This window comes from Corella eumyota, chromosome 4 (genome assembly GCF_963082875.1).
Source record: "Corella eumyota chromosome 4, kaCorEumy4.1, whole genome shotgun sequence".
Classification (NCBI taxonomy): Eukaryota; Metazoa; Chordata; class Ascidiacea; order Phlebobranchia; family Corellidae; genus Corella; species Corella eumyota.
Window position 1 is genome coordinate 16,005,818 of NC_137493.1, and position 23,769 is coordinate 16,029,586.

At 28.8% G+C, this 23,769-nt stretch overlaps 5 protein-coding genes across 7 annotated transcripts; 3 read left to right on the top strand and 2 right to left on the bottom strand.

Annotated features, from left to right (window-relative positions):
- The first annotated feature begins 249 nt into the window (after positions 1 to 249).
- Positions 250 to 7,476, top strand: LOC145750267 (BICD family-like cargo adapter 1). 3 transcript variants are annotated; one of them, XM_082566258.1, is made up of 14 exons: positions 250 to 480; positions 1,007 to 1,147; positions 2,734 to 2,838; positions 3,039 to 3,149; positions 3,325 to 3,441; positions 3,564 to 3,575; positions 3,883 to 4,029; positions 4,195 to 4,309; positions 4,384 to 4,502; positions 5,001 to 5,123; positions 5,428 to 5,622; positions 5,836 to 5,958; positions 6,117 to 6,221; positions 6,357 to 7,476. In XM_082566258.1, the coding sequence occupies exons 1-14, from the start codon at positions 289 to 291 to the stop codon at positions 6,666 to 6,668; spliced, it is 1,917 nt and encodes a 638-aa protein (XP_082422384.1). In that variant the 5' UTR covers positions 250 to 288; the 3' UTR covers positions 6,669 to 7,476. The 3 variants fall into 3 exon arrangements, with proteins under 3 accessions (XP_082422384.1, XP_082422382.1, XP_082422383.1); XM_082566256.1 differs by lacking the exon at positions 3,564 to 3,575 and having other exon boundaries at positions 5,428 to 5,628; positions 5,827 to 5,958; positions 6,357 to 7,469; XM_082566257.1 differs by lacking the exons at positions 3,564 to 3,575; positions 5,001 to 5,123 and having other exon boundaries at positions 5,428 to 5,628; positions 5,827 to 5,958; positions 6,357 to 7,471.
- On the bottom strand, positions 6,915 to 9,403 carry LOC145750264 (intraflagellar transport protein 70A-like). Its single transcript, XM_082566255.1, has one exon. It carries the CDS (start codon positions 9,301 to 9,303, stop codon positions 7,342 to 7,344), a length of 1,962 nt encoding a protein of 653 aa, XP_082422381.1. The 5' UTR covers positions 9,304 to 9,403; the 3' UTR covers positions 6,915 to 7,341.
- A 390-nt stretch (positions 9,404 to 9,793) lies between these two features.
- On the top strand, positions 9,794 to 16,901 carry LOC145751574 (kinesin-like protein KIF3B). Its single transcript, XM_082567753.1, has 16 exons — positions 9,794 to 9,978; positions 10,168 to 10,344; positions 10,641 to 10,835; positions 11,082 to 11,199; positions 11,374 to 11,494; positions 11,621 to 11,690; positions 11,823 to 11,932; positions 12,262 to 12,413; positions 12,787 to 12,905; positions 13,626 to 13,798; positions 14,158 to 14,382; positions 14,552 to 14,647; positions 14,833 to 14,972; positions 15,480 to 15,666; positions 15,762 to 15,847; positions 16,132 to 16,901. Exons 1-16 carry the CDS (start codon positions 9,834 to 9,836, stop codon positions 16,232 to 16,234), a joined length of 2,217 nt encoding a protein of 738 aa, XP_082423879.1. The 5' UTR covers positions 9,794 to 9,833; the 3' UTR covers positions 16,235 to 16,901.
- LOC145751575 (D-beta-hydroxybutyrate dehydrogenase, mitochondrial-like) lies at positions 16,744 to 19,650 on the bottom strand. Its single transcript, XM_082567754.1, has 8 exons — positions 19,509 to 19,650; positions 19,075 to 19,254; positions 18,701 to 18,856; positions 18,273 to 18,417; positions 18,065 to 18,206; positions 17,744 to 17,887; positions 17,374 to 17,549; positions 16,744 to 16,962 (listed from the first exon to the last, which is right to left on the bottom strand). Exons 1-8 carry the CDS (start codon positions 19,621 to 19,623, stop codon positions 16,932 to 16,934), a joined length of 1,089 nt encoding a protein of 362 aa, XP_082423880.1. The 5' UTR covers positions 19,624 to 19,650; the 3' UTR covers positions 16,744 to 16,931.
- Positions 19,651 to 20,412: 762 nt separating this feature from the next.
- On the top strand, positions 20,413 to 23,215 carry LOC145750370 (calcium and integrin-binding protein 1-like). Its single transcript, XM_082566393.1, has 7 exons — positions 20,413 to 20,552; positions 20,650 to 20,684; positions 20,899 to 21,012; positions 21,308 to 21,447; positions 21,576 to 21,688; positions 22,145 to 22,233; positions 22,669 to 23,215. The coding sequence occupies exons 1-7, from the start codon at positions 20,499 to 20,501 to the stop codon at positions 22,688 to 22,690; spliced, it is 567 nt and encodes a 188-aa protein (XP_082422519.1). The 5' UTR covers positions 20,413 to 20,498; the 3' UTR covers positions 22,691 to 23,215.
- Positions 23,216 to 23,769: the final 554 nt, after the last annotated feature.

A 23,769-nucleotide genomic window follows, 5' to 3' on the forward strand; every position in this document is an offset into this window, starting at 1 on the left:
GTCTATTTATTTTAGGCAATATTAACTTCATTTTAAAGTAAAAATTATTTAAAAAAATTAGTTAATATCTATTACATTACTTAAAATTAAAATATAATTTAATTTTTATAAAACTATAATATTAAAGTAAGAATTTATAAAACGAAGGTTACTTTTTGTATAGTCGATATATTTGTTCATTAATTTTCCTGAATTTTAATTGACTCCGCTAACTTTTTTTCTAATTGTTGACAACAATCGCACAATTGAATGATCAGTTCATTGTTATTATTGTTATGATCAATTAACATGGACAATGGTTTAACTATGGTCATACCAACCAGCACAATGGAAGACGGATTTTTCCCAAATATATCGGAGAATTATGCAAGTTATTCGGATTCGTTTCAAGATGATTATGAAGAAAAAAACAATTTTAATGATGAACAGAGTGATTTGGAGGCAGATTCGATTCCAGAATGTCAAATGGATTTAACAGAGGTAACATTTATGCAATTATATTATTGCCTTGTGTTTTTAATCACACATATTACTGTATTATCTCATTTTATTTGGTTAAATTGTTCCTTGGTTTGCGTATATATTAAAAGCTAAATTTGAGTAATTATTACATCAATTTTAAAACCTAAAATATTATCCAATTTGCATTTTTTACAATAGCTTAACTTTTGGGTTAAATGTTGTTTAAAAAACTTTATAAATTTGTTTAAATTTGATTGATTGGTTTGGCTTTGCAGTTATATTTATCCTAGTTTAAAATCCGCAAGACTTTTATTACAGAGAATATATAAATTTGCATTTTTTTGTAATAGCTTAAATTTGTTTAAAATATTGTTTTAATAACTTGATAAATTCAGACTTTATTAATTATTTTTGGCTTTGCTGTTAGATTTACTCCAGTTTAAATGGAATTGGTTTAAAACCATTTTAACACCATTTATTATATATACACCTTTTTTGGTAAATAAATGTTAAAAAAATTTATGCAATTGATTTAAATATTTAGGCTGATGTTTATCAACGACTTGAACATAAGGAACGAGATTTAATTCTTGCTGCAGAACTTGGAAGATCTTTACTTGAACAAAATAAGGAATTAAAAACTGAAAATGAAAGAATACATCAAGAGTTTAATGACAAAGTGGAGGTAGTTAAAACTATTGTTTTTTTTTATTTTAATTAAGTGTTTATCATATTATTTATGTATGCATAACTTTAAGTGTTAGACTATATTAAGTTTTCATTATTTATTTACAATTTAAAGGTATTTATGAATTTTGGCGGCCTAAAAACTAGTTTTTTATTGTGATTTTAATTATTTATAAAGACTAATATGTCATAAATTAACTAACCTAGTTTTAAAGTGTATTAATACTAAAATAGTATAAAAATTACCACAATTTTAAGAATAAATATTTTATTTTCTACTAATAAAAATAATAAAATAAAATAAATTTTTGTAAATTGTTGTATATATAACTTAGTTATTACGGCTTGAAGTTTTGGGTTTTTAAATTTTAATTATCCAATTTTTACAACTTCCTAAATATTATAAAAGTAATTAAGATTCATAAATTTCAATTTCCAGTAACAAAATCATCATAATATTAATTTCTAATTTATTATCAACTTAATTGATTTAATTAGTAAGTTTTAATAAGTTTAATGTGATGTAGTTTGTTGAAATGTGTGGTCTAATTACACATAGGGCGGTAATTATATTTCTCTGTATGTGTTATTATAACAATTATGATGTAATAATGACGCACACATATATCCCATATTGTCATTAAACAAGAAATACTACTCTAATAACATTAACTTTATAATATATATATATCATACGTATAATAGAATATTTTTACGTAAATATATATATATTAAAATAAATATTAAAAATAAATTAATTCTATATAACAGTTTAGTAATATTAAATATAAATAAAGATTTTTGTAAGTTGCCTTAAATTTATTAGCAGTAATTTATAATTTATACACCCTTTTACAAATTTAGAATGTTATAATTTCACATTTGTTAGATAACTTGTTTAAACTTGCCCTCTTGAGTCCTGTAATAGCTCCCCAGATACTTCCACTTCAAAAATCAATAGCATATTTATACTTGTCATATTACCATTGTCTGTTTTGTTAAACATTTATTAATGGAATAAATCCGTATTTTAAATAAACATAAGAAGCAAATATTTAAAACATATAATGATTTGAAAAATTTATGTAAAACATCATGTGATTTAGGTCTACTATAATATTTCTTTATAATACCTGTTTATAATAATACAACATAATTAACATTAAAACCTTATATGGTCTTACTTTTTTAGGTAAGAATCCTTTTTTTGTGGTTAATGTATAAGCCATACAAACAATATATAAAGTTGTCCAACTTGATAATGGATAATTCCTTATTAAATCCTACTTAAACCTAAATAAAAATCCTTTAAATCTTATAAATACATTTGTAAAATATATTATTATACTTTAGGAAATTGGTACACTTAATCATCAGTTAATATTGGTTAGATTACATTAAATATTATTAATCTAATATAGTGAAACTAAATTTATTATTATTATTTTTATCTAATATATTTAATTATTGAAGTATTAAAAAACATAAAACCCTACAAGTTTATATGTTTCCATACCATTAAACTTAATTTTTCTTATTCATTGTTGTTTTTATAATAATTATTTTAATATTATTGTTTTTTAGTTGTTAGAGCAAGAAAAATATGAACTAAAACGAAGACTTGATTCAAAAACTGAGGAATTAGATTCATGTTCTGTTCAACTTAATGCTGACCTTAAAAAAACACAAGTAGGTCAACTATTGGCATGAAATCTTTCTGTATTTAGAAACTATGTTAATTATAAAAAACTAAAAAAATACTCAAAATTTCTTTCACGTGCAAACCATGAATATGCTTACTTTTTTGCTCATTTTAAAATAATAAAGTTTTCCTATGATCTTATATATCTAAGATTTTTTAAATTAAAATTTTTTCTTTTTTAACTCAGGATTTATTGGAAGAACACAAAGCGATGATGATGTCGGCAGAAAAAGAAAAGTCACGAGTCGTTGAAGAACTGTCGGAACAAAATTTTAAATTACACTCGCAACTTCAAAAGGTAGAACTAGTTTCATTTACAACATATTACCCTTGCAAAAATGTTTTTATTAAGTTCTTTTTATAATAAGTTTTGTTGTGAAAATAATATATTTTTATGTGTAATATTTTATGTATGGCACTAATTATTTAAAACTTTATTATTTACAATTATTAAATAAACCTTGTGTTTTTAGGCCTCAGTAGTTGAACAACAACTTTCAGTTCAAGTTCAAGAATTGAGGAAAGAGTTTTTGGAAAGAAGTGCTACAACAAATATTCAAATCTCAAAACTAGAGTTATTAAAAGAAGAGGTAACATAGAACCTGACATTTTTTTGAAATTTTAATAGCCCATGTAAATGTAAAACACTATATTTTTTATGATATTAAGCTAATTTAAATATGTTTATTTTTATGCTAATAACTGACAACAGCTAGAAAGAAAGGTGAGCTTTAGATATTGGGCCAGGGCTGGTAACATTTATGTCAAGATGTTACTAAATATTTGTAATGCTTAGTACTGAACTATGTTGTTAAATATTTGTGATAACATTTTAATATTTGGTAATGTCAGTAGCTAAGTAAGTAAACGATTTTGCTTTTGTTATTGTTGTCATTTAAGTAAGTGAAAAAGGCGTAACAAATGTATATTGTCTAGCTACTATTTAGTAAGATTAAATTTAATATATTATTTTGTTTATAAAAATATGTAAAGATACTTCTCTTAAAATATATTTTATTTTCTGTTATTAGATTCAAGAAGAAAGTGAAAATAAAAACGAACTGAAAACTAGTTTTGATTTGATGAAAGATGAGACTCATGAGCTTCATGATGCACTCACGACATCACATGAGAGGATTCATGTGATAGAACGACAACTTCATGAAAAAGACAGAGAGGTGAATTCCTAAAAAATTCAGATAAAAAACAATTACTTATTTTATTGTTTTATATGTGATTTTTTGTGTGTTATTATTAATATATATTTTTTAAAGAAATTAAAACTAAAGAGGCCCTTTTTTTGTTAGTGCTTTTATAACCATATTTATACCTTGTTATTATAGTTGAAAAGTGCTTTAATGGAGGTAAATGATGCTCATATTTCTAACCGCCAACTTCAAACAAGATTGGATGAGTTAAGTGAAGAGATGTTAATGCAGACTTCATTCAACTCAAACAGTAAGTTAAAAATTTGAGCATATTTTGTAAAAGTGATTATTCACTTCTAAAATTAATAAAAATATATTTTTTAGCCAGTTCTTCTTTGCTTTCTGAACTAGAGCAGTCGGGTTTAGATTGTGGGGAGTTGTTGGAATTATCAAAACCTCAAGAATACTCTGAATCTCATGATATTAACCCTACCTCCAATGATGTAAGATATTATTTGTATTTACATATAGTAAAAAGCTTGTTAATGTTTAAGTATTGTTAGTGGGTATTGGGTATATAGAGTAAGCATGTAATATATGGTGCTAGTAGCTATTGTAATTGCTTTATGGTGATAGAAAAGAGGGTTTTCATTTCTATAGAAAAAATGATTTTCTACAAAAAAAAATACTTTTGTGTAATAGTAGTTGCCAATTTTTTTAGTGAAATGGTTGTTTAAATGACAAAGTAAATATATAACATAAGTATTAAGTTATTTAAAATATACAGTACCACTTCCATTTAAAAATTTCTGAAAAACTTAAGTTATAATTTATAGATTTTCGAAGCCAAACTAAAGTTAAAAACCAATATTTTTTACAAGCAATTATTAAGAAGTGCTAAGTTACATGTCATGTCATCATTCCATTATTGGTATAGGGTAACTTATCCAACCTAGCAGCTTGTTTTAGTAATGTAGTTGATTGCTTTTATTGTAAATTAGATATCTGTAAACAACCAACAAACCGAACCTGAGCTAATGGTTGACATGTCTCCTGAACTTATGTTAAGATGTTATACTACTCTTGTTCATGGCATCAATAATTGCCACAACCATCTCTTCCAGGTTATTAAAGACCATATTAACAAATATTTATGGTTATGTTCTGTGCTTTTTACCAATTAGGGTGAATATGATCAGCTTTGATCATATTTTTAGAGCGTTATTTGATTTATTAAGATGATAATTTTGGTATTATTTTGTTTTTAAATATTGTGTTAATTGTTTTGTAAATTTGCATGTTTATATCTGCATGTTAAAGGTTTAGAATTACAATTTTAAGAATAATATTTATTTTACATCAGATTGTTTTATACTTTTGGCATAAAACAGTATATATTGTTAACAAACTTTGGTTACATTATCACAGCTTAAACACAAGTTGTTGGAAACCTACCAAAAAATTCAAACTAATTGTTCCATCATGAAAAGTTTTGTAAAACATCATCAAAATATATCTGGTGATGAGTTTAATGTTAAACCAAGCGATAATGAGACGTTAGCTGCCATGAATTTAAACAACGCTTTAAACACTTTGACTCTGTTGGTGAAAGAAACTATTCAAGTAAAGGTAAAAATCCAAAAAATATTGTTTGTTTGTATCAAATCAGTAAATTGCTTTAATGATTAACCCTTTTTTGTTTAATTTTACAACATGTGTAACTATTGCACAGTATATGATATATTTTAAACTTATTTAGTGATAAATGTTCGTTAAATTTAAAATTGATGTTGATAGAAAATAATTTTTTACAAATTTTTTTTGTAGAAAGATCAGTTTGATATTAATGAACAAACTGATATTCATGATAGTGATGGTTTTGTTAAAATCCTGAAAGAAAAACTTTCAATTTTGTCCAAAGAAAGAGAAGAAGCTGTTGCTACTAAGAACCAACTGGAGGTAAGTCTAACTTAGAGTGTGTTTTAATCGTGATTATCCCCTTATATTGGGGGTAGTTGCTAAATCTTGGTGGTTTTTTCGGGGGTAGTCACCTCTCTTTACATCTTGTTATATTTGCTTGCTTTTAAATTAATTTTTAATATTTCGTTTTTTTGAAGATTGATTTGGCTCAGGCTAAAGTTGATCTTATGTATGTCAACAGTCAACTACTTGAATCAATTCAACAAAAACTTAAACAACAAAATGAACTAGAAGCTTGGCAGGTATATACTCCTACCACAACTTTTGTTAACTTCATAAATTACTATTTTAGTTTAAAAACATCTTCTTTGTTGTATTATAGTTTACATCTATATCAGTAAAAAAGGTTGACACTTCTAAATTGTCTATTTTTGTAGGAGGACATGGAACAAATGATACAGAAAGGTTTGCATGCAAATCAAGACAAAAAAATTGGTCTTGCTCCTTCATCACCGCAACCTCGTTCATCGTGGTTTAGTTTTCGAAGAGCACGGCAGTCATCAGGTGATGCAATAAGTAATACATTACCACAAACTAATACTTTATTATCACCACAAACAAGTGTTGATAATTCTAATAACGCCGAAGAAACACTTACAAAGCCTGGGTTGTTTTCGTCGTGGCTTCGCAAAAAATCTGAAACGCCGCAACCTGATAAAACAATTAATGAAGACAGTGTACCCATTTAAAAATTTAATTTAATTGTGCTCTTATTTATTGGCCAAATGTGCCTGATGTTTGTGAAGTAAAGGGGTTATTATAAATGCCATTTTACTTTTAAACAAACAGATTTTATTGAAAATTGTTTTTACATTTTAATAGAGTTTTATTTTTAACACTTTTTCAGTATTATTTTAGTACTTCTTTTACAAATGTACACACTAATTATTAGTGCAATAGGATTTTTGAAAACTTACACTAATCTGCTATGTAATTAAAAAGTTTGTATTTTGCTAAATCCCATAATAGTAATAATTTGTTTTATTTTTTCATGCATGTTTCTAGAGAAAATTTATTTTGCTGCTGGTGCCTAATGCCATTTAGTTCACTTTAGAATGCAATTTCTTGTCTAGTAAAATAAATATCACAACAAAAGTTGGTAATGTTGTTAAAATTACAAATATACCTTAACTAAATTGTATTGTATATTCTATTTTTGTTCTTTTAACTTAATCCCAATACCTTATTTTTTCAGTTATATAAGTAGCACCACACACAAATATGAACTATTTTAATGGTATTAATTATAAAAAAACAACAAAAATTAATAAAACTTGCCTACACTTTAAAGTGGTTATATAACTTAAAGAGTAGGCTTAACAAAATAGCATTTAAAAAGGATTATTTACAAAGTTTTTGGAATTATGGCCAATCAGTATATTCAAGAAACAATGCCTTAAGAAGACGGGCTTCGTAGGCAACTGTGTTCTTCCCATCAGGTGCTTGAGGGCCATCATGTAAAGAAGGTTGTGCACTTGACACTTCAATATCTCTACCATGCAGCTCACAATGCTCTAAGAACTGGATCAATTCATGGAGAACGGTATCACGGAGTGTAAGCATGTGTTTTGCCATTGTTTCAAGCAGAGAAAGAACACATCTTTTCGCATAAAACCAAGTGTCGACTCCTAGCTTTCTGTTGTACGGTTCTAAGCTTTTAATAACCCTCGATATCCCGAATTCGTAGTTGCCTTTGGCACAATACAATGTCCCTATGACGATGTTTACAATGCAAAGATGGAAAACTTTACGGTCGGGGTCATCATAAGACATCTGCTCCTCTTCTTTTTCAATCTTCCTCATCAACTCTTCGGCTTCTTCGTTCTGACTTGTCATAATGTAAGATACACACAAGTTAGCTAATACAACAGCTTCTACATCTAATATTGCTTCGTAATGCTTCTTAACAATTGGCTCGTAAAACCCAGTAGCTTCCTTAAACTTGTTGTCTTGCATGAACAGTACATGGGCCACATTAAGTCTCCAGGCATCGTGTTCATTACAAAACTCGACAGATTTCCGGAAGATTCTCTCAACTGCGGGATGATTATCTCTGTCCCAGTAAATCTTAGCTTGCTGCATCAGTACAGGGATATATTGCTCCAGTGCTTCATCATAATCATTAACAGCTTTCTTGACTGCATTCTCATCATGCAAATCCCTTGCCTCTTGTACTTGTTTGGTTAGTTTTCTAAGGACATCAGTGTGTCGACTTGCCATGTCATCAAGTTTTCTAAATGCCTCCTCAGCAGCAGTTTGCTTTGTTATAACTGAATCAATAAACTCATACATATACGGTGACAAATACTTGTAAGTATAATCCGAATATTCTGCTAAAACGTCAGCTGCCAGGTCAAGATAATCATGTTTTAAATACAACAAGAGAAGATTGCCGAATGTTTCAGCAGGGAACTTATTTTGTTGCAACAAAAACTGTAGCTTATCAAATCCTTCTGTAGCATGATTTTGCATGTTCATTAATGCTAAGTTGTGAAGTGTGTATGGATCCAACTCCTCTTCTGATCTTGGTGGCATGTCAGTTAAAGCTTCTCCAGCTGCTTCAAAGTTCTTCAACTGATACTCGATTGCTGCTTTAAGATTGAAAGCCTCAACCAATGCTGTCTCCTGTAAGAGGACGGTGTTACCGACACTTCTTACATCAATTCCCTCTGTTGTCATGCCGACACTTAGCTCCGGATGCTCTCTTATTCCACGTTCTATCACATCAGCAATGTGTTTCAAAGCAGGAGCATATTGCTTTTGCCTGTAATAACATAATGCAATATTGTATGAAAGATTAGCTTTGTAACCAGCCAGTTGTATTGCTTGTTGGAATTTCTTGCATGCTTTTTCATATTGGTTTTCTTTGTAAAGCAAGCATCCCATATTAACAACATTATCTGGGTCTTCTTCATCAGCTGACTGCTCCACCAAGCTCTTTGCTCCAGCAAAATCTTCCTCCATGTACTTAATAGCAGCCTGGATTTTCTGAACCTTAGGTAAGTAGGCCGGATTTTCGATGCCAAAAGATGCCTTCATTGCTACTTGGTAATCACCAGCTTTGTATAACGACATTACATAATACAACTTGTAGTCATCAACTTCTGGGCAAATTTGAGAGAGTTGATTGTAATATTCAGCTGAACTCATAAAGTCCTGGTTATGATAATGACAGTAAGCTAATAATGATAAAGTTGCTCGTAGTTGTGGTTGCTTCTGAAGCTCGTAGTTTAAAATTTCAATAGCAGCTGAATATTGACCATCTCGTATTTTTCGGTAAATGCTGGCGGTGTATTCACCGTCTTTTATCGCCATCATATTCATTTTGAATATATTATAAATAGTTACTATTTAAAACGCAAAAAAATATCTAATTTACAATAGAATAGAAATCAGGAATTACTTATATGCTAATAAGCTAATAAGCCCTACAGTTTTACTTCATAAAATGTTTACATTAACACAGAATTACACCATTTTATAATCTTGAAATACACCAACTAAACTATAAAAAAAGATTACGCACAAAGAAAAAAAGTTGAATTTTGCGTAAAATTTTCTCTTGAATGGTTATGCGATGTTTATGTTAAATGTAGCTGTTGCATTTAAGCAATAAATTATGGGTTTTGTTTTTTATTAAAATTTTTAAATTTTAATTTATTAGGAAAATTTTGCATCAAATAAAAAAATATTAAAGTTTTTATAAATAAAACACAACTATACTTTTAGATAAAATAATCCTAAAACCGCTTGAATTACGTATAAACAAATTTGCGTAATGAATATTTGTGACAGATTGTTGAAGTACAGAAAACCTTGTTTTTTTTCTGAAATTATTTCCCAATTTACACAAAATGTCTGTCAAATCGAAGAGTTCAGAATGTGTAAAAGTAGTTGTACGATGTCGACCTTTAAACAAAAAGGAAATCGAAGAAAATCACGAAAGTGTGGTGTCCATGGATTTAAAAATGGGACAGGTGTCGATAAGGAACCTCAAACGTAAATATTTGTTTATCAATGTGGTTTTTAAATGTAAATTAAAACAAATAGTAATGTATGAAGAAGTATAGCAAATTAAAACATTTAAAAATTGTAGTTTTTACAATTAATTAGGTTACGCATTTTTTAATAATTTTGTGTTAAATATTTGATTTGCCAATTAACAAAACTAATTATTGTTTAATTAAGAATCTATGGAGCCCCCTAAAACGTTCACATTTGATTCAATATACGACTGGAATTCAACACAACTTGAGATATTTGAAGACACGTTCGAAAGTTTGTTGGATTCAGTTTTAAATGGATTTAATGGAACGATATTCGCTTATGGACAAACTGGAACTGGAAAAACTTTTACTATGGAAGGTATATGAAAATGTTGATACTTTGGTACATAATTTTTAACTAGTATTTAACATATAAAACAGTTAATTAAATATAGGTTTAAAAAGTTTTTCTAATATTAGTAGATTGGTTTGGCAATTTAAAAGTAAATACTATGTTTAATCATCCGGCAGCGTGGTGTAGTGGTAAGAACATTCACTACACCACACATAAGGTCGTGGGTTCAATTTCCCACTGCTCTCATGCTGTAGCGCCCTAAAAAAAAATCAACCTTGTAACGTTTGTAACTTTTTAATAAACTATTTATTTGGTCTTAGGTGTTAGAAGTAATGTTGAACTTAGAGGAGCAATCCCACGTTCATTTGATCACATATACAAGCATATTGCACGCACCAAAGACCAACAATATTTAATTAGAGCTTCATATTTGGAAATATATCAGGAGGAAGTAAGAGATTTGTTGTCAAAAGATCAAACAAAACGACTTGAACTTAAAGAAAGGCCAGACACTGGTAAATTTGTCATGTAAAATTTTGTGGTGTTGATATTAGTTTTTTTTGAGATCGGTAGCTCTAAAATTGTTACAGACATCTGCTTAAAATTGTTTTTTATGTATTGTTTTATGCTTAAAACAATAAATTTTGTAACTCAAATATTTGCCACAAGTTAGATGCCCTATTTCTTATTGTGCTTTTTTGGGAATTTCATATTGTTTTCTTAAGAATTAGTTTTAACTGTTATTTTTATATTATTTTCAGGGGTTTATGTTAAAGAATTGTTATCATTTGTGACCAAGTCAGTGCAGGAAATTGAACACGTAATGACAGTTGGAAATCAAAATAGAAGTGTCGGGCCAACTAATATGAATGAACATAGGTAAAAAATTGTATCACATTTATCATAAAGGTTTATTTATTGATTAAAATTTAGTGTGGTAATCCTACTACTGCCTTCAGAAAAAGTGTGTAATACTTTTTGACTAGTTTTGTAATATAAACTTTTTTTCTTAACCTAACTAGTTATGTTGTATAAAAAGTTGTTTATTTTTAGTTCAAGATCACATGCAATATTCATGATAACAATAGAATGTAGTGAAGATGGATTGGATGGTAAGAACCACATCAGAGTTGGGAAACTTAATCTTGTTGATCTAGCTGGCAGTGAAAGACAAGTACGCTAAAATTTTGTTGTCATATAAAGATCCAAGCAAACTACAAGTTATCTAATGACAATCGATACTAGCTGTGTCAAAAAATAGCTACCATGTTATTAATTCTATTGTTTATTATTTTTTAAGGCTAAATCAGGGGCATCTGGGGAAAGACTTAAGGAAGCAACCAAAATTAATTTGTCTCTTTCAGCACTGGGTATAATAATTAATCTTTAGGTCAAATATTAGAAGTAAAATCAATTATAAATTACTACCATATTTATATTAATTTTTTGGTTGAATGTAATGGGTTGAATTAAATAAAAATGTATAATTTTTTTTATTTCAGGAAATGTGATTTCGGCATTAGTTGATGGTAGAGGCCACATTCCATATCGAGATTCGAAATTAACAAGAATGTTGCAAGACTCTCTTGGTGGAAATGCTAAAACTATTATGGTAAAAAAAATGTATTTAATAAAAATTTTAAATATATAACTAATTTAATTTAATACCAACTGGCAAAAATGGTTACAAAATATTAAAACTTGACATGTTATAAATAATAGATTATTAGCTTTATTTAAAATATTTTATATTTCTGTTCTAATACACTGAAAAAGAACTTTTGTCATAAATATTTAATAATAACAAGTAATATAAGTATAAGTTCTATGGGGGGTATTTATTCATAGAAAAGTGTTATAATTAAACCTTCTAATTTATAAGTTAAATTTTTTATTCTTTAAAAAAATATGATTTTAAATTTAGAGTTAATGTTGTATTAGGTTGCAAATATTGGCCCAGCTAGCTACAATTTTGATGAAACACTAACTACTTTACGTTACGCCAATCGAGCGAAGAATATTCAGAATAAACCAAAGATTAACGAAGATCCTAAAGATGCTTTACTAAGAGAATTTCAAGAAGAAATTGCAAAGTAATTTCGTAAAATTATTTCTAAAATTATACGAAAAAAACTTTACGCAACCTAAACATGAAGTAACAACAGTTATCTTGACCCAATCTCAAGTCGTCTTTGATAGTTTAGGATATTATAGATTAAAATGCTCAGCAGGTGTTCAAAATGCTCAGCAGGAGTTCATACAGCTTATAGCGCCTTACCTTTGGGTGCTACAGCATGAGAGCAGTGGGGATCGAACCCAGGACTTCATGCAGTGAAGCCAAGTGTTCTTAACACTATACCACTCTGCCGATTAATAAACACATTTCAAACCAGTTTAAACAGTTTTTTTTTATGTTTCATAAGAAATATGTTACATTTGTTTTATTGATCACCTTATATGCAACAGATTAAAAGCCCACTTAGCAAGCAAAGGAAGCGGTGGAACAAAGAAGAAAAAGAGAGTCCGGAGGATTGTCAATGGGGAGGAAATAAGTGAGTCAGAGTCAGATGAAGATGAAGATGATGGTAAATAATATTTGGTTTATAAGATTGACAAATTATATATATATACCAATTTTAATTAAAAATTAAAAAACATTTTAAGAACAAATATTTTAGGATTTTTTTATTTGAATATTGAATTGGATTATGTATATGTAAAAACAATTATTTTTTGGTACTCATTTATTCTTGATGTGTAAAGGCCAACTTAAAGGCCTTAACATACACAGCGTAACATTTGTCACCTTGACCCAGTCTCGAGTTAACATTGGCAGGTTGAAATATTTTTGTTGACAAATGCTTGATCACTTTTTGCTGATTGGTATTTTGCTAGGTAAAAGTTTATTATAAGCTTTGTTTATAGGGCTTCAGGGTGTTACAGTATAAAAAGAGTGGAAAATAAAACCAACGACCTATGTAAAGCCAGGTGGTAAACCAGTGGTAAGAACACTTGCTACACCACCATGAGGTCGTGGGTTTAATCCCCACTGCTCTCATGCTGTAGCACCCTTAAGTAAGGCGCTATAAACGGTATGAACTTCTGCTGAGCCAGCACTTAATCAGCAGCATAATTACTGGGCAATTATAATCTATAATATCCCAAACTGCTAAAGGCAACTCGAGACTGGGTCGAAGTAACAGTTGTTACTCTATGTTTAAGTCACGCATTCGACTTTCCCACATCGAGGATGAAGATATATACAAAAAAAACTTAATATATATATATTACATTTATTTTTGTAGGTAGTTTGTCAGATGTAAAGCAGGCCAAATTGGAAGCAGATAAATCTCGAATTGTCCAAGATAAAAACATGGCAGAGGAAGAAAAATCTCGGTTGCTGACAATTAAACAAGAAAAATTAGCTGAGCTAAAGAAACAACAAGATGCTAAGAGTGAACTATCAGCAAGAATCCAGGTAAAACAAATAGTTTTTAAAACTCATGGTACTTTTGGATACACCATTTTATAATATTTATGTATTTAATAGCTTTTTTGTATATTTATTGTACTTAGTATTAGGTGTACTAGTCAATAGCCTACCCTACAGTTGGTGTTTTAATTAACATAATATGGTCACAACTCTCAACTTATATTTGCTTGTGATAATTTACCTGCATATTACAAGCTTGGACATTAGTTTATATCGTTCGCTAAGTTCTAAGATTTATAGATATATATCTTTCAAGGCTTTTTTTTTGAATAGGTATTGTACGTTTAGGTGTATTTATATCCAGTTCATTCTATTACTTTACAAAAAACAATTCTTTTTTCTAGGCAATGCAAAGTAAGTTGTTAGTTGGTGGTCGAACTATAATAGATCATACGAACGAACAAGAAATCGAGTTGGAAAAACGAAGAAAAGATTTAGCTGAACAGAAAAGACTGGAACGAAAGATGCTTCAGCAATTGGAAAAAAGAGAGGAATCGGCACTAGAAGCACAAGAGAGCTACTCATCGTTGCAACAAGAAGTTGATATAAAAACCAAGAAATTAAAAAAGGTAATTTTTATATATTTTTTTACTTTTTGATGGCCACAATGGGATTTAAACCTAGAGCTTTAAGTATAATTGTTAAAAACTTTGATAACTTGGTGTTAGTGGTATTCGAACCCTTGACCCTTGGATTAAAATATAAATAATTAATGAAGCATTAAATTTTTATTTTTAGCTTTACCAGAAGATGCAAAGTCTTCAGAGAGATGCTGAGGAATTAAGAAGCCGAAATGCTGAAGAGTTGGAAGAATTGGAGATCACCCAACTGGCTGTAAAATTATTTTAGTTTAAGATTTGTTAATTAAGATTTGGGGGCTAAACTTAGGGTGACATTTGTTACCCTTACTCAGTCTTGAATTGACTTATTGCTTAAAAATTTACCTTACAATTACCCATGTTCAGTAAAACTATATTATACAACTTTTTTTATTTTTTTCATATATATTTTTACTTTAGATTACCAAAGATCTTAAGTTACGTTTGTTGATCATCGAAAATTTTATTCCGATTGAGGAAAAAACGAAATTAGAAAAACGAATTTCTTTAGATTCTGAGTCTGATACATATGAAATATTACCTCTTAGTAATAACTCTAGGTCAGTTAATACTAACTGTAAAATCTTTAAATTAGTGGGCAAGTTACTTAACTATAAACTTAATGAATTTTAATAAATTTACATTAGGTAAATATTACTAAAAAATTTCACTTTATACTAACACCACACTGGCAACATGGTGTAGTGGTCAGAACACTTGACTTTGTTACATAAGATCTTGGGTTTAATCCCTACTGCTTCCATGCTGTAGTGCCCTTGAGTAAGGCCAAATAAACGGTATAAACTCCTGTTAAGCCAATACTTAATACGCAGCTTAATTATCAGGCAATTATAATCTCTAATATCCCAAACTGCCAAATTCAACTCTGGACTAGGTAGGGGTAGCAAATGTTACTCTATGTTTGGGTTATGAAGTCGAGCTTCCGACCTTAAAATAAATAAATGCAAAAAAAAAATTTAAGTATCAAAAATCGGAAACTTTTTCTGTAGTCTATTAAAAATGCAAACTAAAAAAATAGAAATATTGACACATAAATTGTATTTTAGTCAAACAATGATGAAACGACCACAAAGTGCTTACCATGGCAACAGACGACCGATCTCACAATATGCCAGAATGGCTGCTGCAGTGGGTTCTAACCCGAGATATAAGGCAGATAATATTTTGTTAGTGGATCTTGACATGCCAAGCAGAACTACTCATGATTATGTTGGGCCAACTGTAGCTCCTAAAGTAAGTTTGGTCTATTATGTTTTGCTTTTAAATTTGACGACCAAAATCCTTTGGCAAATATTTATTGATTATTTTCCAACCAAATTTTTACTAAGGTTCAAGCTGCTCTTCATGAAGCGCTTAAAGATGAAGATGACCTTAATGTAGATGCAGGAACACATACCAAGAAGATAAAGGCCAGGTAATATAAACTAACTCTTGCCAATCCCAAGAATTTTACACTTATTAACACCACTAAAACAAGTGCAAAAAGTGTATATCTTTCCATTCTTGTTAAAGAGTAAAGTAAAAGCTATATAGGGTATTGGTAAAAAGTAAAATTGGAGCTTAAAAACTGTAATTTATATTGCCACCACACCAACAAAAAAAGCTTATGGATATACATCTAATTTCCTATTTTTACTTATAAATATATAGAAGGGGTTGGTAAGGCTAAAATTACATAACATTTTAATGTGATTATAGAGTTAAGTCAGCTCGCAGTAGAAGAGCAGCTAAAAACAATCAAGTTCCTAACACATCGAATGGAAGTTTATACCCGGCATCAAGAGGCCTTGTACCAAAGTGATTTTATTTATTTCTATCAACTCACAATCATATACTTAACAGAAAAGAGGAAAAAATGTTGGCCAATTTTGTCTTAAAAATTCTGACGATTTTTTCACATTTTTTTTATTCTAATTTAATCTTTCTTACACAAACGGTATTGTCAAAATCTTCAAGTAACTTTCTATTGTTGTTTGAGATGTTACTACTCACTAGGATTTGCAACATGAATATTTATGGTATTTGTTTTTTCCTTACTGTAAATGTATAATCATTCTGCAGTGGCCACAATTGGTATTTAAAAAATTGGTATTTTTTGAGACTTACCAAGCACTATCATGGAATATTGATAAACTTATTAAAGGCAAAGATACAAAAATCGAATTTTATCAAAGAGTTGGCAAAACCGATGTAGCATCTACTGTAAACCTATTTCATTGACATTTTTTATTATTTTGCTTAATGTTATTTCGTGTTTGTCTTTTGTTATTACATAATTTATTCCACCAACCTAATCTTCCTTTGTTTTTACTTGTAAGTTCATATATTTTGTACTGTGAATTTTATTTCTGTAAACTTTAAAATAACTGTGTTTGATGTGTAGCATAATATTGACGTTACTGCATTGTGGTAAGCATTAAGTATAGTACACAACGCCAAGCAAATTATTAGTAATTTATTGACACACTGATTTTACAAGCTCCATAGCTGCTTAATAGTTACTTCTTTGCATGTCTATAGATGTACCAACTGAAAGAAAAAGAATATTTTATTGAATAATCATTAATTTTATATTTTTAGACTAAAACTTTTGATTTTTTATATATATTTTTATCCTCGATGTGGAAAGGTCGACTTTACAACCTTAACATTAAGGTAACATCAGTTACCCTGACCCAGTCTCAAGTTACCTTTGGCAGTTTGGAATATTTTGGATTATTATTGTCCAATAATTATGCTGCTGATTAAGTGTTGGCTCAGCAGGAGTTTATACTGTTTATAGTGCCTTACTCAAGGGAACTACATCATGATAGCAGTGGGGATCGAACCAAGAACCTCATGTAATGAAGCCAAGTGTTCTGACCACTACACCATTCTGCTGTGTTATAGTCATAGCAATTTTATCTATTACTAACTAATAAAAAAGTGTTCAAAACTTACTAGTCTGCCAATACAGCTGGAAAATGTGTAAACACAAATGACCGAACTGCCCAATATGCTTCCATTGGTTGGTATCTGATAAGTGGAAACCTTGAGAGAAGGGCATCTTCGTAAGCATTTAACACTGGACTCAAATCTGACATTCCCTTATCGCAGTATGATGCAATTTCATTAACCTTAAAAAGTATAGAGTGTTTAAACTTACTAGGTTTGGTGACCATGCCATAAAATATAAAAAAAATTTTATGTAAACATAAGTATTTATGACTGTTTTAAATTATGCAATTAAATTTTGTCATTTATTTCTTTATATTAATGTATTATTTTTTGTATTTTTTTAATTACAAAGAACCTTAAAAAAGAACCTTACCCTGAAATCAAACAACTCTTTGCCATAATCTTCTTTTACTTCATCAGTCATCTCATTCCACATAGAATCCCCCAATCTCTTAACCGACTGCTTTGTAAAAATACTTGTTCCAGCAATATAATTACCGGGCTCAATAATCGAAACCTTAAAAATGACAAGAATATGGTTGTATTATGTATTGCAAACTGATTTTAAACCATAAAATATACAAACCCGTTGCACTATTATATAACTAACTTGGGTTAACTAATGTGTTAATGTTAATTAGCAACAAAAATTGACATTTTAAGTGAACTTTATAATATTATTTAGTTTAGATACTTTTACACCCCATGCTTTCATTTCATATCGAAGAGAATCGGAAAAACCTTCAACTGCCCATTTGGTGAGTCCATAAACTGATCTAGAGGGCGCTATCATCCGACCGAATCCACTTGCCATGTTAACTATTCTACCTTTGGACCTGGATTAAAAAATTGTATGTTTTAACACTTAGTCTTAGGAAAAGTAGGTTTGTTATTGCTCTTGCCTTCTAATTGAAGGTAAAACTGCTTTGGTGCATGCTATCACACCAAATAGGTTGACTTCAGCAACTTTCTTGAACAAATTCATTGATGACCATTCAACTTCTCCAAATGCAGATGCCCCAGCATTATTTACAATACCCCAAAGTCCTATAAATATACAAGAACAGACATCAGTAATATTAAGAAATGTCGTACATTAAAATGTCAACCAATTTATCTGAGTAATTTGACTTTTATATAAGGTATACCCTGTTTTTTATATTTATTTATCTCAAAAAATAACCTATTTATTATAATGTTAAATCACTAATAAATGAATATTTTTAAACAAGAGTAAATATATGTATTAAAACAGATACATTCATATTAGTATTTAAAGGCAAGTGAACTCAAAGCTTTTGTTTTTAGAAATATAAACTTTTATCGAAACCTTTTTGATCCTTTGGTAAATGAAGTTGAATGTAAGTCACAACATCTTTTATTTCTTGTTCATTTGTGACATCAAGTTGAACAACATGGAGTCTGTCTGAGTTTATTTTTGACAACTCCTTTGCCCCATTTCCTCCTTTATTCTTTTCCAAGCAACCTTAAAATAAAATTATAAATATTTAAATACAATAAATTGTACAAGCAATTGTTTCAACATTAAAGTTGGGAATTATAATCTTTAATATCCCAAACTGCCACAGGCAACTCGAGATTGGGTCAGAGTAACTTATGTAACTCTATATTTAAGTTGCGCATTCAACTTTCCCATATCGAGGATAAAGATATAAACAAAAAAACTGCTATTTGACTACTTACCAGCAAATACCACCATTCCTTTGGCATGCAACTGCTTAGCTAAGATGAGACCAAACCCAGTATCACACCCAGTTATTAAAACTGCTTTATTTTTAGGATTTAACCTTCCTCTTGGCATGACCATTGGAATGGTCATGGCAAGAAAACAGATCACATAAAATCCAACCAAAGAACACCCACCTATTTTAATACAAAGTATCAACAATTATACAATAATAAGACAGTTTTTCATGCAGTTATTATATATTATATCCCAATTTTACTCCATGTTAAGGTCGTGGAGTTAACCCTTTCCACATTAAGGATAAATAAATATAAAAAAGATAAAGTGACATATGGGCTATTATTGCCCTCTTTTATCACTAATAATATAAAAAACAACAAAAAATTAAACTTGATTAAAGATTATTGAAATAATTGTGATTTTTTTTCACCTTCTATTCCAATCCATTGTTGAAAATGTGAAGCTAAAAATGGAACAGTAATTCCAAAAACTAAAGTAAACACAAAAGCAGAATAACAACCTCTTGCTAAATCACCAGAAAGCATTTTTAATTTAAACAACTACAATTTCAACACTACCTAAACAAAATCAGTTAGCTAACATCAATGTAATCGCAATTCTATATTAGGTACTATTTGGCTAATAACTCGTTTTAGATTTTTAGTATTTTAAATTTATAATTTGTTTGTTTAACAAAATATATTTTTAGTATTTTAGTCTAATAAAAAAGACAAACAACGGCAGACTACACCACATTAGGCTGTAAAAATACAAAGGTCGCCTTTTTGCTGAGTTTGCAAGTGTCAGTTTAGTGCCTTTTTCGTGGTTACTGTGTAACCATGTGTGGTTTTCCCATGGGTTTTAGAATTTATGATTGGTAAACAACCACAAAAACCACCAGAACCACGTGTTTAACACATGATTTGTTGTTTACATTTGCACGCTTTGGCGACATGATGTCATTCTTTGAGATTATTTTTGTAGCTAACTTTATTTTCTTTTTTAAAAAAAAGTTGTTAAGGCCACAATGCAAAAATAAGCATATAACTATAAAATAATGTATTATAATTTATGTTTTTGTTAAAATAAATAAATGGTATACAAATTAGTGTTAAAATTTTAACAAGAACACAAGAACGTAATGTATTTTAATATTATTAGTGTTAAAATTCTAATTTACTTGAGATATTAGCTTAATTTATTAACTTTAATCGTTGTAATTTTGTCAAATAATTTTTTTAATTTCGCATAGTTTTTCGTGTGTCGATACATTTTTTTCTGACAACACTGCAATTGTAAATAAAACTTTTCTTTTGTAGGTTAGTAATGTTTATTTTAGTGCGTCATGGATTTAAACTATTATTGTAGTGGGTTAAAATAATTTCCTATATTATTTAGAAGTTAAAACAGAGTTTAAAACATGGGAGGGGCTAGTAGCAGCCAATTTACTACAGAGGAATTACAAGAATACTCGGTAAGTAAATGTAAAGTTTCGTTTTTGTTAATTTTTACGAAATATAAAATTTACGTTTTTTCATTTTGTTTTTAAAAATAACACCTTTTTTATTTAGGAATTGACGTATTTTACAAAGCAGGAAATACTATAGTAAGTTACCAAATGTTTTAAATTTTATTAAACAAGCTTAATTTAAACTAGAAGTTTGTAAAAATGTATATATGTGTTTTTTTAAAATTCAATTTTTTAATTTTAAATTATTTTTAAACTGTGTTTCTTCATTTTATATTAATTTTTATTTTGAGTAATTATAAATGTTGTACATGTATATATATAATTTGTGTACATGTTTTTATTTTTCAAGTGTATTCAAGAGGTTTAGTGAGTTAGATCCTGATGCAGTTGCTACAAATAAATCTTGTCGAATATCACAAGAAAAAATATGCCAAATACCAGAGCTCAAAGTCAACCCCTTCAAGTAAGCAGTTGCTTGTTATTTTTTAATATGATTTATTATGGCTTTAGTAAGTTTTTGATTTTGAAATAGACCAAACTATTATTTTTAAGATAATTATATCTAAATTTTATTTAATAAAAAATGGTAAGTGGTTTAGGGACAGATTTTAAAAATATAATTTTTCTAGGAGTATATATATGAACTGTTTAAAACTATTGGCTAAGGCGGTAATTGTTTGGAAAATAATTGCCTAAAAACACTAATGTATATCAACCATATTTTTGGTTTATACTTTAATTGTTTTATTTAATTTTAGAGATCGAATATGTAGAGTATTTTCAACATCGGAAAGTTTTGATGGAAGTTTATCATTTGAAGACTTTCTTGATATGATGAGTGTATTCAGTGATCAAGCTCCTAAAATGTTAAAAGTGGAATATGCTTTTAAAGTTTTTGGTAAATATCTTAATCCCTTATAAATAAATTGTATAAATACTGCTATCTGACTGTACCTTAAAAGTTAGCCTATAGTAAAATAATTTTCAAACTTTTTCAAACATAAATTAAAATTTTATTTTTGATAGATTTTAATGAAGATGATTTATTGGATGTGGAAGATATTGAATTTATTATTGAAAGATTAACTGGCTGTGGTGGTAGTTTAGAACCATCCGAAATGGAACATTTAATAAAAAATGTCGGTTAAAATTCAATTTTGTGATTACAATTTATATATATAACTATACTCTTGACATTTTTCTAATCATTATTTTAGTATATAAAACAAAAATGTTTTTTACAATGTATTATTTATAGTAACAATTCATTGTTAAATATATAAGTTTTTGTCATACAAAAGTTAAAATTAACTGAATCATTAGTATGAGCTATATTTATGTTTAATGATTCATTTGCACTGCCTGAGAAGGAAAGTAATCTTTAAAATACATATCTAACCACTTTGAAATAGAAACTTACCCAATAAAGTAATAAAAATTCTATTACCAGCAAATATTTGCTATTGTAAAAGTCTGTTTTTATTAGCTGTAAAATCCTCTATGTAAATATTGCCATACCCATAATGTTATTATGTTAGCAATACCAAAATAATATTATGCTTGGTTTTAAAAATATAAGTTTGTTTTATTTATAGATGATGGACGAAGCAGATTTGGATGACGATGATCAAATATCTTTTGCTGAGTTCGAGCATGTAATTTCCAAGTCCCCTGACTTTCTACAGTAAGTACATTTATTTCAATAAGCATATTTGATTTTTGGAGAATAACTGATAGGGTATGCTTTTCAAAAAAACGGCAGCGTGATGTAGTGGTAAGAACGCTTGCTACACCACACATGGGGTAGTGGGTATAATCCCCAGTGACCTCATGCTATAGTGCTCTTGAGTAAGGCGCTATAAACGGTATCAACTCCTGCTTAGCCAGCACTTATTAGCAGTATAATTATCGGGCAATTATAATCTATATTATCCCAAACTGCCACACGCAACTTAAGACTGGGTCTGAGTAACTGATGTTACTCTATGTTTAAGTCCCACATTTGACTTTCCAACATCGAGGATATCGATATATACAAAAAAATAACCTGAATATAACTCACAGTAATTATAAAACTTCATATGTACAAAATTTTTTTTAATGTATAAATGTTTTTTAGTTCCTTTAGAATTCGACTTTAAGTTTTTTCTCTTCAAATTCTGACATCAAAATTGTAAACCAACTGTGCCTGACCATACTTATATGCAGTAATCATCTTAAAAATTCCATTTTATAATAATATGTTCAGTTTTTAAAGTTCTTTTGTATATATTGCTAGTTTTTGCTTAAATGTTGTGATTTTTTTCTATATATATCTACCTTTATTAGTGACACATATAATTTCCAATGCAATACACATACAGTTTAAATATTCACATTTTCACGAAAATAATCAAAACTTAAAATTATTTTTATATATTTTTTGCATATGAGATTAATATTTTATTATAACATGACATAAATGCAGTAAAACACATTATTTTTTTCTTAATATTTTTTCTATTAATATATGGTATGCAATAGCAAGACAACTCAAGTATTATAGTTTGTATTATAAAGTATTATAGCACGCTTAAAAAAATTAAAATTTGATTTTATTAGTTATTTGACATGATTGTAATTTGCAATAATTTTGTATATCTACACTGACACAATATTGTTATTATTCCACTTTTAATATAAACCACGAAATTTAGAATAGACCTTTTTATTATAATATAAATAATGAATTTTATAGTAAAATTAGCTTCAGTTTATTGTTTTAACAGTTTTTTTTTAAATGGCTTACGGAAAGAAACTGTAATAGTTGTATTACTTCATACGAAAAATGTTATGAATATCTGTCTTATCTTGATGTGGAAAGGTCGACTTCATGACCTAAACATAGAGTAACATCAGTTACCCCGGCCCAGTCTCTAGTTGCCGTAGTCAGTTTTTGGATATTATAAAATTATAGATTATAAATGCCTTGATAATAAAGCTGCTGATTAAGTATCGGCTCAGTAAGGGTTTATACCTTCTATAGCGTTTTTTCCAAGGGCGCTACAGCACGAGAACAGTGAGGATTAAACCCAGGACCCCGTGTAATGAAGCCAAGTGTTCTGACCTCTACACCTCGATGCTGGTCAATTAACTAACAAAATTGTTTTATCACCAGAAGTTTAATTAGCTTACGTGTAATTAAAAGCAAATTTTAAAAAGTTAAACCAAAATTTGCCAC

Excerpts from the sequence above, each read along its gene's own strand:
- LOC145750267 (XM_082566256.1), top strand. The coding sequence starts at position 289 with ATGGACAATGGTTTAACTATGGTCATACCAACCAGCACAATGGAAGAC. Across the intron at positions 3,150-3,324 it reads TACACTCGCAACTTCAAAAG|GCCTCAGTAGTTGAACAACA; the intron begins GTAGAACTAGTT and ends TTGTGTTTTTAG. Across the intron at positions 5,959-6,116 it reads CTACTAAGAACCAACTGGAG|ATTGATTTGGCTCAGGCTAA; the intron begins GTAAGTCTAACT and ends GTTTTTTTGAAG.
- LOC145750264 (XM_082566255.1), bottom strand. The coding sequence starts at position 9,303 with ATGAATATGATGGCGATAAAAGACGGTGAATACACCGCCAGCATTTAC.
- LOC145751574 (XM_082567753.1), top strand. The coding sequence starts at position 9,834 with ATGTCTGTCAAATCGAAGAGTTCAGAATGTGTAAAAGTAGTTGTACGA. Across the intron at positions 11,691-11,822 it reads TTTGTCTCTTTCAGCACTGG|GAAATGTGATTTCGGCATTA; the intron begins GTATAATAATTA and ends TTTTTATTTCAG. Across the intron at positions 15,848-16,131 it reads ACCAAGAAGATAAAGGCCAG|AGTTAAGTCAGCTCGCAGTA; the intron begins GTAATATAAACT and ends ATGTGATTATAG.
- LOC145751575 (XM_082567754.1), bottom strand. The coding sequence starts at position 19,623 with ATGCTTTCTGGTGATTTAGCAAGAGGTTGTTATTCTGCTTTTGTGTTT. Across the intron at positions 17,550-17,743 it reads AAGAGTTGTTTGATTTCAGG|GTTAATGAAATTGCATCATA; the intron begins GTAAGGTTCTTT and ends ATACTTTTTAAG. Across the intron at positions 16,963-17,373 it reads CCAGCTGTATTGGCAGACTA|TTGGTACATCTATAGACATG; the intron begins GTAAGTTTTGAA and ends TTTTTCTTTCAG.
- LOC145750370 (XM_082566393.1), top strand. The coding sequence starts at position 20,499 with ATGGGAGGGGCTAGTAGCAGCCAATTTACTACAGAGGAATTACAAGAA. Across the intron at positions 20,553-20,649 it reads AGGAATTACAAGAATACTCG|GAATTGACGTATTTTACAAA; the intron begins GTAAGTAAATGT and ends TTTTTTATTTAG. Across the intron at positions 20,685-20,898 it reads ACAAAGCAGGAAATACTATA|TGTATTCAAGAGGTTTAGTG; the intron begins GTAAGTTACCAA and ends TTATTTTTCAAG.